The sequence below is a fragment of the Tribolium madens genome, unplaced genomic scaffold, assembly GCF_015345945.1.
Source record: "Tribolium madens isolate multiple individuals breed KSU strain unplaced genomic scaffold, Tmad_KSU_1.1 Scaffold_2;HRSCAF=44;Tcas5.2_LGX, whole genome shotgun sequence".
NCBI lineage: Eukaryota > Metazoa > Arthropoda > Insecta > Coleoptera > Tenebrionidae > Tribolium > Tribolium madens.
In genome coordinates, this window is record NW_025400995.1 from 5,705,888 (window position 1) to 5,722,162 (window position 16,275).

General features: G+C 30.8%; 1 protein-coding gene across 3 annotated transcripts in view; it reads left to right on the forward strand.

Moving 5' to 3' along the window:
* The window catches only part of LOC123006837 (Down syndrome cell adhesion molecule-like protein Dscam2), a 73,615-nt gene that overhangs the window by 9,242 nt on the left and 48,098 nt on the right, over positions 1–16,275 (forward strand). For all 3 annotated transcript variants that reach the window (XM_044401669.1, XM_044401670.1, XM_044401672.1), the window contains exon 2: positions 7,294–7,364. In XM_044401669.1, coding sequence (XP_044257604.1) covers positions 7,325–7,364 — 40 coding nt within the window. In that variant the 5' untranslated portion in view covers positions 7,294–7,324. The remainder of the gene's footprint in view (positions 1–7,293; positions 7,365–16,275) is intronic.

Sequence of the window (16,275 nt, forward strand, 5' to 3'; positions counted from 1 at the left end):
ATTTTAATAGCTCGTATGTTTAGTAATTTTTTGGTGTTTTTTTACTCTGTGTTGTAGGTGCGGAAGAAAAAAAATACAAAAAAATACCACAACTGTGAATTTTGATTTTTAATAATCTGTAATGTTACTAAATAAAAAAGATATGTATGGTAACAAACACCAAACGAAAATATTTAATTAGTAAGTAAATGTAGAGTTCAAATCAGTTCTGTTAGTTTTCTACTGTATGCTGCACTCGGAAATAAATTTGTCATTTTGGTGGATGCGCTGGGCTAAAAAACTCGAATTTATTTTTACCTAAAATAAATAAAATTTAACAAATTAATATCGACCTTTGTATACAATAATGTATATTACAATGTTTTATATTCAACAATAAATTGCATTTTAATGTGTCATAGGCCAAAATTGCATGAGTTTAAAATTATGTTTAAACGATAAAAAAACTGTACAACGAGGTAAAACTATGAAATTGGACGCCTCGCTCCCAACGCGTTATTCGAATAAAACTGCCGCATATAACTTAACACTAGCCCAATTATTTTTTTGCCATTATTCTCTACTTTTCAATGGCAACTATTGGGAATATTTAGGTATTGTGACATTAAATATTGATTAGCCATTGGCTCTTATAGTAATCGCAATAAATATAATAGCAGTTTATTTATATTTTGTGCAATTGCATGCAAACTAGGTATATTTGAACGCAATTTTGCGGTAATAGATCGGCGAACCTACAGTTTGGGAGTTCTGGTAAATATTCTTGCGTGCAACAGGGGAGATAATAAAGTGGTGATCAAAGTAAAGTGCGCGTGATATGTGTGTATACGAGAAAAACACGATCTCAGTTAAACCCAATCTTTGTAGGAAAATAGGTTTAACTTAACTATTTTAGTTAATTCGAGCCTTGCGAGTTTATTTAGATGATGAGACAATTCTAGTCACACCTAGTCAAACCTAGAATCAACTAAAGAGGATAGTTTGAACTAGTTTTTTTCTAAAAAGATCTGGTTTTATCTGAAATTGAGTTTTTACGCTAACATACGGAATTGATATGTTTCGGGTTGGGCAGGTGAAGGTGTTTGGTTTTTGTAAAGAGTTTGAAACTAAAAGTAAAAGTAAATGTTTGGAATGTTGTCTATTTAAACAAGCGTGATTTTGGTTATAGCACTTGCGAAGGTCGACATCCTTTTAAGATTTCGTGGACGTATAATCCGTATATCTATCGTTAAGTTCTGTTTCCTTGGTTGGTAGTTTTTCATGTGGACCTCGGTTTGTAAACCAACTAAATTATTCGAAAGCATCAATCAACGTCTAGAGATCTGTGCTAATAGGATTCAGACTGTTAGTTGGTTCAACTCTCCATCGATCAAAGAACGTTGTAATTAGTTTATAAACTACTCTCATCTTCTTGATCATACATTGACAAGGCTGTAAATGCGTCTTATGACGTAATTATTCATAAGGCGATTACAAACGCCTCGAAAGACTCGAGTTTGAGACAAAGATGAAAAGCGTCGAGAATACTCACCCTCGCAAACACTGCTTGGGGTTGAAAGCAACAAGTGTTATCTTATTATTATATAGAAGTGAATATAAGTCTTACTAAATCAGCTATTGGTAAATGAGTTATCGTCTCATAGCCAAAAGTTTTCTCTAATTTTCTTTAAAATGTCTCAATCACAAAATTCGTATCTGATTTTCAGAATTCTATCGACTACACAAAATTAAAAATCTATTCACTTCCGCTACAAAATTTTACAATTAATTATTATTCAACATAATTCAATATATTGCAGGTTTATCGAATTTCTGCATCGCTGCTCTTTGATTTCTCTTTGTACTACACTCACAAGGATAACAATTTACATCCGCTTTTTCAACTGAACTTTCTGTATTTACGCTTCCACAGTTCCTGTTCCAGAGTGCCAGTTCCAATTTTTAAAAAACAATGCAATTAAGCTTTCTTTGACTATTTGTATCACTTATTTTAACATGAAAAACGTAACTATTTTATTTTTAATTATTCTACTTGCCTAAAACATTGGTTCCAATGGATAACAAATAATACAAACTGCATAACAGTTAGACAAGTATGTAGTGATTAAAAACAAACTATGAATATATAGGTAATTATTTCTTGTATCAAACATATTTAAACTTTAAATTTAAAACATTGATAGTTAATCAATAGCAAAATCTGTTTTAACGTTTTTTATAAATCATATGAAAGTATGGTTTGCGAATCTCTGTTAGGTATATGTTAAAACTGATTACATATTCCTAATACATCTCATATTTGTAAGTGTCTAAATTAAGAAGAAATAAAAAAAGAAGACAATAAAGGAACTTTGATTTAACTATTTATATTTTCAAGTGTTGTGCTCTAACTGCTATCTATACATAATACAGCAGCAAATAGCAAAATTTTCGATTGCTGAAATTATTTAAGCGGGCAGCTAGAAAATAAAGTTGTTTTTTGTAGAATAACTTAGCACTTTTTTAAATCACTCTGACAAAGATGAGTAGCTTTTTTATTGTTATACATATTTCACTATAAATTTTAAATACATTTTTCTTACTATATGCGACAGCACGACATTAATATCCAGCGCTGCTTCCAACAGACAACAATGTAGTCACACTTCACAACATTTATAGCTATGAAACTGCAGTAACATTTAATCCTTAGTTATATTTCCAAATATTACTCAACACGAGACTACATATTAATTATTACTTGTCGACACCCGATCTCCTCTTAAGCGATTGTTTAGCAACTTTAATAGCACAGCTGCATTAGTATGCAATGCTATTGTGAGACTGGATTATAACTAGATTTTAGAGCAAGCACATCGTACACACAATTGATGGCATGTACATACTCTTCTGAATTTTTCACGGAAGATATCATTAAGGTGTAATTAAAGTGTTTATCGCTTACAAAAGGTGAATATCTCATCAAACTTGTTGAAAGAAACAATTGAGTAAACAAGCTGCTGCTTGATTTTATTGCGTCAGGAAACATATCATTTATCTAATAACAAGCTTGATTGACTTGAAGACTGCTGTAACCAAGAAGAAATTTTACGCTTATTTTCCTCCTACTAGAGCATTATTTAAGAGATCAGAATTTGATCTCTTGATAGACTGTTAATCCGTACACAAAGAAAGCTCCCGTTGGTCAGATAATAATATATTAGTTTGTGGAGTCAGAAAACCGCTTAGCAAACTATATGTAGGCATAGCATGTGCAAAGGAAAACAGGCTAGATCGACGTGAACAAAATAAATACGCGAAAAGTTTAAATTTCGGCTTGATTCCGAGAGTAACTTCACTAGTTTACTGATCAATCGATACCTTCATCTTGTAGAGTGCAAGGAAACAGCTATATGTATCCATAGACGAGTTTAAACATTATATTGATACATTCTATATTTAGTCCCAGCTAAAATTGATTAACAAAAAACTAGGAATTTTTTAATTAATCAACTACACGTAATAATTCAGAGGATATCACTGATGCAACATTCCAGTTAAATTAGGCCGCCTGCTTCAACAGACGAAGCAAATTAGCATAGAACTGTTTATTAATTGACTGCGGCTCTCTCTATGTTGAAACCTCAATAGTAACTAAACTGTAACGGTTTGTTTTTTAATCATGATTTCATTGCTGGTTTTGTCTGCATAGAAAATGTTATTTCCATACTCATTTGGAGCTGTTGTTTCAGCACATAAAAATTGTCTTTTCACTGCTCCTATCACTGGGTTATGTGCGAGTACAATAACTTAAAAAAGTGCACAATTATTTTATCATTGTAAAAGGACAGATGACAATATTTCTCTGATGTCATGAGTTTGTAACAGATGTACACTAAATGTAAGGTATGTGTTTGTTCGAGTAATGACGCAAGTGCATTAATGGGCCTGCAACTGCAATGCAATAGATCTAAATGAGGCCTACATCTGCGTACTATGGCAAGCCGTACAACTCTAACGGAATTAGGGATGTTTGTTGGTAATGTCCAAGCGCGCATATACATAGTAAATTAGTAAGGGAATATTTGCAAAAATTATGGTGGTGCACGAAGCATAACAACAAAAATTGTATTTGTTGAAAATAAAATAAATAAATTTTTCCTTTTGAAGAATGTTTACTTTAAAATCACTTTTTAGTTAATTAAACAAAATAAAAAGGAAACAAACATATGCCAGACAAGAAAAACGAAATTAATACAAGCACTGCGGGGGCTTAAAGATAAAAAAGAAACGGATAAAAAAAATATAAAAATGAACCTTTGTGGATAATAATAATGGACGGTTTTATATTTCACTCTACAAAGTCACACTTGACTCAATAGCGTTTTATGTACTTTTCCTAATCTCTGTATCGAACGTCATTTGGTGCAATAAAAAACAATCAATTTTTTTTCGATTTTTTCAAAATTTTAGTCTGAATCCCATATTCGGGGCAATTATTATTCGTAAATTACTCTCGGTCGTAACCTCTTATGTTTAGTAACATTGGAAAACACTTTTGATGACCATCTTTAAAAAAAGGTCCTCGTCTTTCGGAAATTTAATACAAGTTAAGGAAAGCTTAAAACTTGTTGTAATGGCTTTTGCACACATACTCATTGCTATAAATTATTTTTTTTGGCAAAATATTGTTATTTTACAACTATATGTTATAAATACACGCTCATATTCTAGACTGTTAAGAGAGTATCGAACGTCATTTGGTGCGATAAAAAAAAACAATTTTTTTCGATTTTTTCAAAATTTTAGTCTGAATCCCATATTCGAGCCAATTATTATTCCTTAATTACTCTCGGTCGTAACCTCTTATGTTTAGTAACATGGGAAAACACACGCTCATATTCTTCATACATACAGGCTGGTTCTTAAATAGACCGACAAAATTATATCACAGCTCCTCAAGAATAAATGAAAACAAACTGTACCCTTTTTACGTTTATATTTTTTAGGGGCAAAACCCCTTGATCCGTGCCACTTACGGCGTTTATGAATTGTTGCATTCATCAAGTACATTTTCACCATGGTTTCCACTACCTATTTACGAACACATCAGTGGCGTACGCTTTACCTCGAAAATAACTTAAATAATTTTTTTTGGAGAACGGTTAAACAAAGAATTTTTTAATTATTATTTCCAGCATGTTCTCATTTGAAACTACCAAGAGTAAAATTGTGTCGGTCTATTTAAGAATCACCCTATATATTAGTCTAAATAAAACTTTGTGAAAAATAAAAAACTCATCTAAACAAAATGTGGAAATACAGAGAGAATCAAAGAAGACCGTATCTATGTATTTTTACTTAGGACATGTATTGTTAAAAACGCAAAAACATATTTCAAAATATTTTGTCGACTACGAGACGAGACGCGACGCGACGCGACGCCGGGAGAAAGTCTCTATTGTGTATTTCCTGGTGACAAAGTTGATGTTTCATGTGAATTTTATTAGATTAGATATAATATAAACATTAAGATTAATTATAATTATAAACACAATTAATAATAATTAATAGTGTATGTACATTTTATTATTTGATAAAAGCTAAAAAATATGGAATTGTCTCTGGGGTAAATCAATGAAAAATACACGCTTTGAATTTTAGTTGATATTATAACAGTCTGATAATGAAAAGTAAATATAACAAAATGGATGAATCCTGAACACGAATCAATAGCATAAATGTATGATCAAGTTTTATAGAGACCGTTGACCTGTTTTTATTAGTTTATAAAACGAAAAAAATTATGTATTTTTCTTGTCGTTTGTAACGAATAGTGACCTAATTACAGATCTAAAATTACGTCGCAGAAGCAATAAATTATTTTATTGGTTAAGTTGGTTCCGTCGGAGGTGAGGAATGAATTCTCTGACCTCAACAGTAAGATCGGATGTCCTGTCAGAGTTTCTATTCCGAACCGAACTTTTAACAAAGTCCGGCAGAACGGATTAAAATAGATAATGTAATTTACCAGAATCGACAAACTGCGGCTTCTCTCATCCATTTCATTCGCTCCTTTGTAAGTGACCCAATAGCATTCAAAACGATATTCCTAGCTTACTTTTTAATTACAATTTTTTACAAAGCGAAAAAACAACAGGAAAGTTCAATGCAGTTTAACATCTTTTTGATTTCAATGTTAGTTTTATGAAATAATTGTCAGTCTTTTGTTTCCTTTCAAAATTAAAAAGCTGTGTCTCTTGAAAAGAATTTTGTTTGTTTGATGCAACTACTATACAACTCAACAAAATATTAGGTTTGTAAAATTTCGATAATAGAAAAATAGAAACAGTATTCTTCAACGCCGCATCATTGAAGTGCTTAGTATATTGATACAATAGGTACGAGATCTTTTTATTACGTTTTATCTAATTAACTTCTTAAACATGTCTGTCTCCTAACAACACGGTCTCTTTTTAATTGTTTGATAATTGTTTAAATTTCCAAGGGACCAACGTACTTTTTGTTTTAGGGAAGCTAATAATGCTATTTCCCTGTTAAAATTATGTACCCGTATGTGGGTTTATTGTGTTTGTGTCGTTTAGTGAACAAGTTGGTTCATCAGTGGTCCTGTCATTAATTCTCGCTTTCACTGTACGAATACAAAGCATAATTATTATGATTAAGACTCGAATATATGCACGAAAAATTTGTAAATATTAAGATATTAAGAAATATGGTCCAATATATGCCAAATATGCATTGATATCCAAAACTTTTAACTTATATTAAGTATTATTTTCTAGAGGCACATGATATAAAAAAAAACGCTTGGTTTCATATTCACCCTGTATAAACCGAATTCAAAAAGGAAACTTTTAGCAGGATACTAATTCTTTGAATCCGGCTTACGAATTACCGGTTGTTTTCTCTTTAACATAATTATTTTGTAAATTTTTTTCTTAAACTGTTTCATTTTTAACATGAACTGAAATTTTTAATCAGAAATTTGTGATTTGAAGAAAATTTGTACAAATATGCAATATTTCCTAAAATATGCACGAAGTTGACAAAATATGCATTTTTTAATTGGCCTATTTTAATCAAAAACATTAGATATGCCTAGAAAACTTATAATTTTGTTGATATATCTCTTAATAACAAATATGCCTTTTGCATATAATCCGAGCCTTAATTATGATTAAAATGAGTTGGTACCCTTGAGGAGTTTATTTTGTTAAATATACAGAGTTGAAGTAGAAATGGAAAAATTAGGGTTGAAGATAAGTATATTGATAGATCTGTTGCTTGCAGGTGCCGGTGATGCTAAAGTGAACGTCGCTAAATGTATATGCAGATGCTGTTCGTCTTTGCCTTTATTTTGGGTAAGTGCTTCCCTAATCTAATTCTTTTCTTACTTGATATGTATACGGATATTGAGTGATTTTGTTCAGCAAATTGGATATCAGAATGTTTTAAAAGCGGCTTTAATTTCTCGATTGAATGCATAAGAGATGATGACGTTATTGGCAGGAAGGCATAAGCGGTGGCAAACGGAGACCACACGGCACGTCTAATATTGATGATGAGCCAACAGTAGAAACCATGAATAAAATATTGGCTGTCGACTGTTTGCTCTCTGCGCAATGTTCTTCTAGATAAAGAGAACCGACTGAAACTTTTGCAGACTCATCCTTTGCTTCACTTAAATTGGATACCGAACAGCCACCGCGTGGAAATGTGCCGAATCTAAATGCACATTTATAACGTGTTGATTGGAGCACAAAAGAAGACCACCTCCACTCTATCTCCTATTCTCTGTCTGCCTTCTAGTGACCTTTCATTTCAACACAATCACACTTATCCATTACCTTTGTTAATCGACCTTGTGTCTTATTATTGGGTCATTATATGCGTTTATGTATGTACCGACAAACTCACTGTCTATAGCTCTCTAACTCATCAGTCACTAATTTGCATGTGGTAATCCGGTTAGGTTATGCCTGTGTTACGAAGCGAGAGAGGCTACGCTGGATTAAACATGTTAATATGAAATTTACACGTCGATATGGCAATTGCAACCCATAATGGACTGACTCAGTTTCCATATCCTACAGGATGAATATATTTAATTCCATTTACATATCGAAATCAGATCACGTGCATTTAAGATATCCTTTAAGACTAAGTACACAAGAATTAATAAAAGCACTGTAAGACATAATACGTAATTCGTACATAATACGAATAAATTTCGTTGATTACATCGAAAAATATTTTGCAAATATTTACAAACCCGTTTGTACATTCATCATTTCATTACTAACAGTTTTATGACCGAGCTTAATGTTTCATAATTTTTATGATTTTAAAATCACAAACCTTATAACTGGCATAAAAATCAATAACTACTCGTATTACGTTTCCATTATCCAAACAGGAATCCCAAAATCCCAAAAGCTTTGTACAATTAACAGTTTAGAGCTGATGCAATGCTTAATTTTTAAATAATTTTAATGTGTCAATTCAATGTACTTATTTGATTATTACTTTATATTTAGATAACTTTCAATAGAATGCATTTTCATTGTCTACTCATACTGTTTTATTATTATTGTACAAAAGTCAGTGATTTCCTAATTTTAAATAATAATATTAATCAAGTATGATTTGATCTAAATTTCTATTCAATAACTAAACTTTTAGCTATTAATTTACTGTACGCGTAATTAGTGTGTAACATTTAACAGTATATTAAAAAACAAGTTTTATAAGACTAGTCTTGAAGCACGCATACAAGTTTTTAAAAAAATGAGTGCCCTCTTTATGCCGTTTTTAAGCAAAAATTTTTACTTCAATTGATTTAGGGATTGTTGTGACGTTCGGTAATGTTTTCATTTTAAAAGTCAAAATTTGATCTAGTCGCCTTTTGATTGTTGATTATTAGAGAATCAAAATGGAGACAAATTACAAAAAAATCGTTTATTGTATGTAAATGTGGTATATACACTGCCCGCCAAAATTAACCGAACAACTGAAATTTTACGGTTTTTCACATTGCAATATGTATTTTTGTTATTCTTTGTCGGATTTTGATGAATTTTGGTTCGGCTTAAAGAACGAACTTTGCAAAAAAATGTGTTTTTTAATTCAATAACATTTCTAGTTTTGTCTTGTACATGTTATACTCGTACCTAAAAGACGAAACCACTGTTTTCTTACGGTTTTTTATAGTGAGCTGCGGTGTGCGGCAGAGACAAACTTAAGTTTTTTCTGACTTCAGATTATTGCCCATTCTTTTCTCAATTATATACCACATTTTCCATAATTTAAGTTCTTGAGACATGAGAGATATAAACCTTCAAAAAAAGCATTACATTTCCGATTTCAATGAATGTTTGTATTAAGTAGGCCGAATGTGCCAAAACGTCAAAATAGGCGCATGGAAGCTTCCAATAATTCACCGTTTTACTTGGTGTAATCCCTTGAAGTTCCAAGTTTTTCAAATTTTTGGTGTTGAAAGACGTAATTGTGCTCTTTTGGTGACATAAGCAATGATTTTCGGTTTAACTACCTTTTATGTAGCCTACTTTCTGAACGAATATTTAGTAACTTTAGAAAAGCAACATCTTTTCAATGCTTTGTATCTTTGGAGCACCAGAAGATAAAATTTTGGAACAAATTGGTCCTCATTCAGAAAAGAATAGGCAATAATCTGAAATCAGAAAAAACTTGTCTGTGCCACACACCACAACTCAGTATAAAAAATAGTGCTTTCGTCTTTTTAGAAATGCTATTGAATTAAATTACAATATTCTGCAAAGTTCGTTCTTTAAGCCGAACCAAAATTCATCAATATCCGACAAATAATAACAAAAATATTGCAATGTAGAAAACCGCAAAATTTTAGTTCTCCGGTTAATTTCGACGGGGAGTGTAGTTTCTCAAATTTCTACCTTTACTTGTTTAGAGGATACAGGCTCATTTCTTGTAAGTATCTTTAAGAGTCAAATTATACATTTTGGAAAACATTTAGCTGATACATTATTGTCTAATATTTAAAATGCTCTCCATTTTTCTTTTCAAAAAGATTAGAGTCTAAAGTCTAGAGCCTAGCCACGCTAACCTGACAACAATAAATGCGTTCTCTATGCTCTAGAGAACATGCCACTTTGTATAAGTGCTAGTCTCAATGCCGGTAATAATTTTACGTAAAAATTAACAATGATTTTTGTACGTTGAGTTTTCCAGTTCAATAAATGGAATACAGAACGTATTTTCAAGTACAAAACGACTGACCTTTGTTTTGACTACACGGATAAGAAGTAGAGAATCTTTTTTTTTGTTTTATTTTATTTTATTTTATTTGTTGCGTGAGTGGCATTGATGCAAGCAACATCATAACGAATGGTATTCGATCAGCAATACATACAAATAAACTAAAATGGTTGCTTCAATAGATTGCTTTCAGAGTACTGATAGCAGAAGTTATTTATCACACAGAGTCGAAGGCCTGCAAAGTATAGGTACATTTTGCATTCGGAAATATTTTTAATCCATTTTAATAAATCGCCGACTCAAAAGGTATTTCAACTCTTATATTCTCATCTTCTTTGAGAAGTGTACGCGAAATGTTGGCGTCATATTATTATTTATTTTTGCCTACAAGTTGTTTACTTTGTCTTTTGTGACCGAAGTGGAGCATTATTTATGTTGACGTCTCATCTTTAATACCATAGATTAGGTGGCCAGAGTGGCAACTGGCAACCGCACATTATAAAATGTTAGGTAGGAAGTATGACGCTAGACAATTTCATGAGCTAACAGGGGTGGGGTGGTTGTGTTGCCTTGAACGTAACATGGCGATAACATGATCCACTCCCCTAATTGCTATCGCCGTCGGGTTTAATATCTCGCACTACCCTCTTCTCTTTCGACAAATACTAGCCGCAACTTATTCTTTCTAATTACGATTTGCCTGACTAACTATCTACTAGAAAATCGACTTATATCAGATTTATTCATTTGTAAATTATTTTTTGCATATGCAAATTAATGCAAATGCCCATATTTACTAGGACATTTATTTTTGCCTGAACGTATTTTGTGACATAAATATTTGAGTATCTTGTCAGACTGTATGTCATCGTGTAGACTTTACTTTAAGTTTAGAAAGTTCTCCAAGCGATTTGTGAACAAAACTTTAAGGATTGGAAAAATCAACTTGAGAAGAAAAAAATCCACTTTACATATCATATATTATGTTAAAAATAAATTCTTTAACATAAATAACATTTATTGAAATAACCAATCGTGCAAAATCTTCTATGCAACACGTACAAAAATAGTTGTAGAGCACTCCTCTCGTTAAAGACTCGGTTCCCTCGTCCTCTCGACTCGTAAAACTCTGTTTTACGAACTTGATACATAAATCGCTATTAAAGGATTTATTTTTTACCAAAACTTAGATTACACATGCATTAAAACGACTGTGAAACGTACTTTTTGTTACTGTTTTTTGTGAACATCATTATAATGAAGATTTCAACGAGCACTACTACAACAACTACTACTAAGATACCTAAAGCAAATAAGGCCCAAGGTTTGGATTTATTATCGAAATTGTAATTTGAACTTTTGCTTAACAATGTGTTCCACAAAAATGCCTGCAAAAGGTAGCATTCTCTTCCTTGAAAATTCTTTTGCAATCTTCTCCACGCCAATTTTTTCTCGATAACAAATTGTAATTATCTCTAAACCAAACTTTATCCAATGAGGTGCTTTCAGAAAATGAGTTAATTAGGACGAAGTGTTACTTAAATAATTATTAAATAACAACTAAATGCAAATGTCATTCACAACGTCACAACTTCAATTTAAGTTTCTTGATATATTATCAACGTGTAAAACACGTTAAAACCACAAGTAAAAACTTTTGCTTTCCTGAAAGGAGAAATTCTTGTGACTCTAAAGGTTTTATTTATTTTTGTCACTATACTTTAAGAATACAGAAACTTATTTAAAAATGATCGTGTTGAAAAAATTATTATTTATGTCATTTCTGCATGGTTAATTTATAGAAGGCTATTTTAAAATTATTCATTTGCTTTTTCTCTTTTGCCAAGTTGACTTTTATCTTCATAATCTTTCTTTAAAAGAGAAATTGTTTACTTTTCTACACAGACTAAAAAGTTTTAAATTAAAATTTAAGAGTTTTAATTAATTTGAAATATGTATTACAAAAAAATGATATTTAAGCAAAACTAAAAGCTAAATAAAATTAGTTAGGCCTAAACAAATATAATACGTTGACAAGAAAACAAATAAACATGTTTAGAAAAATACAAAATCAGTAAAATTATTAAAATTTAAACTTACTGTGATAAACATGTTTTTTGTAATACATTTTTGAGGCTCATCCTTTTAATACACTTCAATCATGCCAATATTATATTCGACAAGCAGAAAATAATCGTTTGTGGAAAAATATCAAAAATGTGTACCAAATTTTTATTTTATGTTGCCCGTGTATTGTTCATGACCAGTTTGGTTAATCATTATTTTAGTGTAACATTTTTCACATAACATCATCTCTATTTACTCATTTTCTTAGCAAATAAAGCCCACTTAATTTTTACGATTTTTTATATATTTTTTGAAATACGCAAAGGTTTGGATTTATTATCGAAATTGTAATTTGAACTTTTGTTTAACAATGTGTTCCACAAAAATGCTTGTTTTGTTAATTTTTCTACATATTTAAAATTTGAGATAGGATTTTTCATTAATCATATTAACAGTAAGTTAAAAAAAAATCTTTAATAAACAAACAAAAAACAACATAAAAAATACAAAAAAAGTAAAGAAACTTTAAAACATGTATAGATATGTAACTAGAAATATTTAATTTTAACATACAACACAATGACGCATCAGTTTATAACATATTTCACCATTTACAGTCAACTAAAAGACATATCTAGGAATAACTTGTGTGATTGATGATAGATGGCTGGAGGTCCAACGTAGACTAGATGGTTTTAATTTTCTTCACAATTTATACGAAAAATTAACGGTGGGCCTTTTTACTTATGTCGTATAATATGTTTTCTTTAAATTACTAATACTTAAATATACCACTTTGATAAAAACAATAATAGAACATTGTGCTTTCAGTCTAACTCTTAAAAGATATGACGGCCGGCTTTAGTTGATAATTGCCAGCAGAGAACCCGAAATTAATGAATTTGTGAGTGGAAATTGAAGGTGACAGTTGGCCTAAAGTGTCAACCCTGCTGTTGCTTGTCCAATAGTTCAATAACCAAAGTTTTTCTGCATAATAAATCCTTACAGTATATTAATGGATTGACTACAAAGTTACAAAAACGTACATTCAGAGTATAATAACAGAAAGCCCAGATGATAATAATATTAATAAGATTCTCTCTGTTAATCGGATTATTGTTTCGTTGTATTTTCCACTGGTACTTAATCTAAAACTCGTCCATTCGGCCAAAATGTTTTCATAATACAGTTTGTACCCTTTGTACTAATTGTTCTCTTCATAGTAACTTTGCACAGTAATATTCTGCATTTATCTCGGACACAAAACTGTTTTGTATTATGCAGCTTTCGTAAACAATGTTATGTAACAACAAAAATAAGGCGAGTTAAGTTTTAACGATAACAACAGACAAATAGGTACGTCAAAAATATATACATCAACATATCAGTTCCAAATCTACTCAAAAATATAGATAACAACAATAGAATAGAATAGAAAAAATACAAACAACTTATCTATTTTTCAACCAAGGTGTGATTGGGTTTTTGATTATTTACGTCAAATTTAATTATAGTTTTGCTTTATGTCACGGACTCAGGGATGTGTAAAATTTAGTAATTACACAGTAATTTTTTGTATATTTGTATTGGTTTATTGTTCGTTCCATATTTACATTTTGAAATAAAATTTTAAACAAATATATACGTTCTACGCTAGATTATGATATTATAAAATAAAAACGAAAATAAGTAATGAGTACAACTTTCTAACAAGTTAAGCAGAAAATAAAAAATACATGCAAATTAAATCCTAATCATATTAAAAAGAGTGACAACGAAACCATTCCTAACCCTCTTATACACTTTTTATTTTTTAATATATTCAAATGAAATTTTGTAGCGGCTACGCATGCATATTATTACATTATGTCAGACCTAATTTAATTTTATGAAATTGCAGCTTCTTCCTAATCACTTTTCTCCATTAAATACCTATCAACTAAAAATAATGAAGGTAATATGTCTTTGCAAATTCGGGATTTCTGGCTACTTTCAGTTCACTTACAATTATTTTTTTCTGAACTAGCTTTTAAATTAATTTTGCTATTACTATTATCTTTAGTTGTACAAGAGTTGAATTATTTAATTGGATGAGTTTGATATTTATATGAGAAAAGCTAGTTCAGCACTCAAGAACTATTCGATCTGATTCCATTGACCATCTTCTCCGTCTAGTAGAGTTTGAAACTTTGGTCGAGTGCTTTACAACAACAATTTCCTAATACCTATCATTGTAATGCATTTTAGCAAAAATGTATAAGAATATGGTTTTAGTATTAAATTAGACTAGTCATGTGTAGGATTGATTTGGACGGTTTGTCAGTCCGCTCACCACATACTCGAATTGCATTTTATATACCTAGCATTAAATTTAATTTGAACTGAAAGTTGCTCGTTAAAACTTTTGCAAAACTGTTCAGTAGAAAATTTGTCTGTACGACAAAAACAAAGCGGTTAAATGATATCGATGTTTCGATTTAATAACGACATTCTCTGCAGTGCTCTGAGAGCTGACCAAGCACTGAGCCGTGATCCCCCCGATTCAATAAAATAACAATTGAGAAAATTCGTTTATCAATGACATGGAAAAACTACATAAAAGAAGAGGGAATTCATTCAGAAGGATCGCACCTGAATTTAACACGGCCGAAGGCAGTTCGCATGCCTGACTTCATTTTCAAGGGTTTCCTTAGTAGGAAACATATTATTAGTTTTATGCAGCCACTTTAGTAACGTACTATGAGCCTTTAAGTCTAATTTTAAAATCTGATTTAATTGTGACAAAATCTAGACTTCTTCTATACTTTAATATGAAATTATAAATTCTCGCAGAAATAAAAAACAATTTTTTTAAGCAAACCAATTTTCTTCCGATGTTATACCTATAACGAGAAGTAATTTTAAGATTCAAAACGGTTTATCAATAAATTTTCCACCAATTTATAACCAAAAGAAAAATTTTCAGATTTCTGTTACTGTATAGTTACGAGTATTTTCATTTCTCTTTTTTACTCGTTGTTGTATATCATGATTTTAAGAAACCATTATCCTAGTATGTCCTACTTTTGTTTTGTCAAATTTTACCTATTACCTGTCTTCACTATTACCTAAAATTACTTCTCATTATGTGGTATGAAATGAATGATCAACGAATACAAATAAAATGAGTCGACCACAAAAATATACACGGATGTTTAATCCTGGCACTAATCAACTCTAAACGTAACTAGATTGAACAACAACCACAAACAATGACGGAGTGCCCGATTTGTTCACATGTAAAAAATTACACCGAACAAATCGTCACCATCATCTCGTTGCATGATGAGATTTGCCCGATGAAACTATTACGAAACAAAACCAATACTAACTACATACACTCTCCAGTTATAATTACGTTCGATATCTCAAAAACAAAAGTTCAACAGAAAATATTTATTTCGGTATTTGTACCAACAATTTTTTGTAAATAAAATTAAGCATTTAAGCAGTTTAATATATTGTCAACAATTTTTTATTTTTACCATATTTGTGCTTAATATTTTTCCATAATAAAATGTTAATATTTTTCTTAAGAATTTATGCTTTATTCTTTTCGTTTTTATATCGGGTGCCTAGAAAAAAAAACAAATTTTCCGAACGCTTTAAGGCAACGATTTCACTTTTTTGCTTTCTGGGACATAATACTCACAATAGATATTGAAAATTATTCCCGCCAAATTACAAACAATTATTATTTAAAAAACAAAGGAATGATCAATAATTTTTTAATGACCAGGTGTTTTAACATTCTATCAACAAACTCTTGTATGGTGCATTCTACTTGTAAACATGTTCTATAGAAAGTGCAAAATCGCCGTTTTAATTAAATTTTTAGACACTACTGGCCACACCGTTTCGAACCGTCGGCGCAGATCTTCCAAGCTTGGAAATATGTAGTTTCCGTCTTTC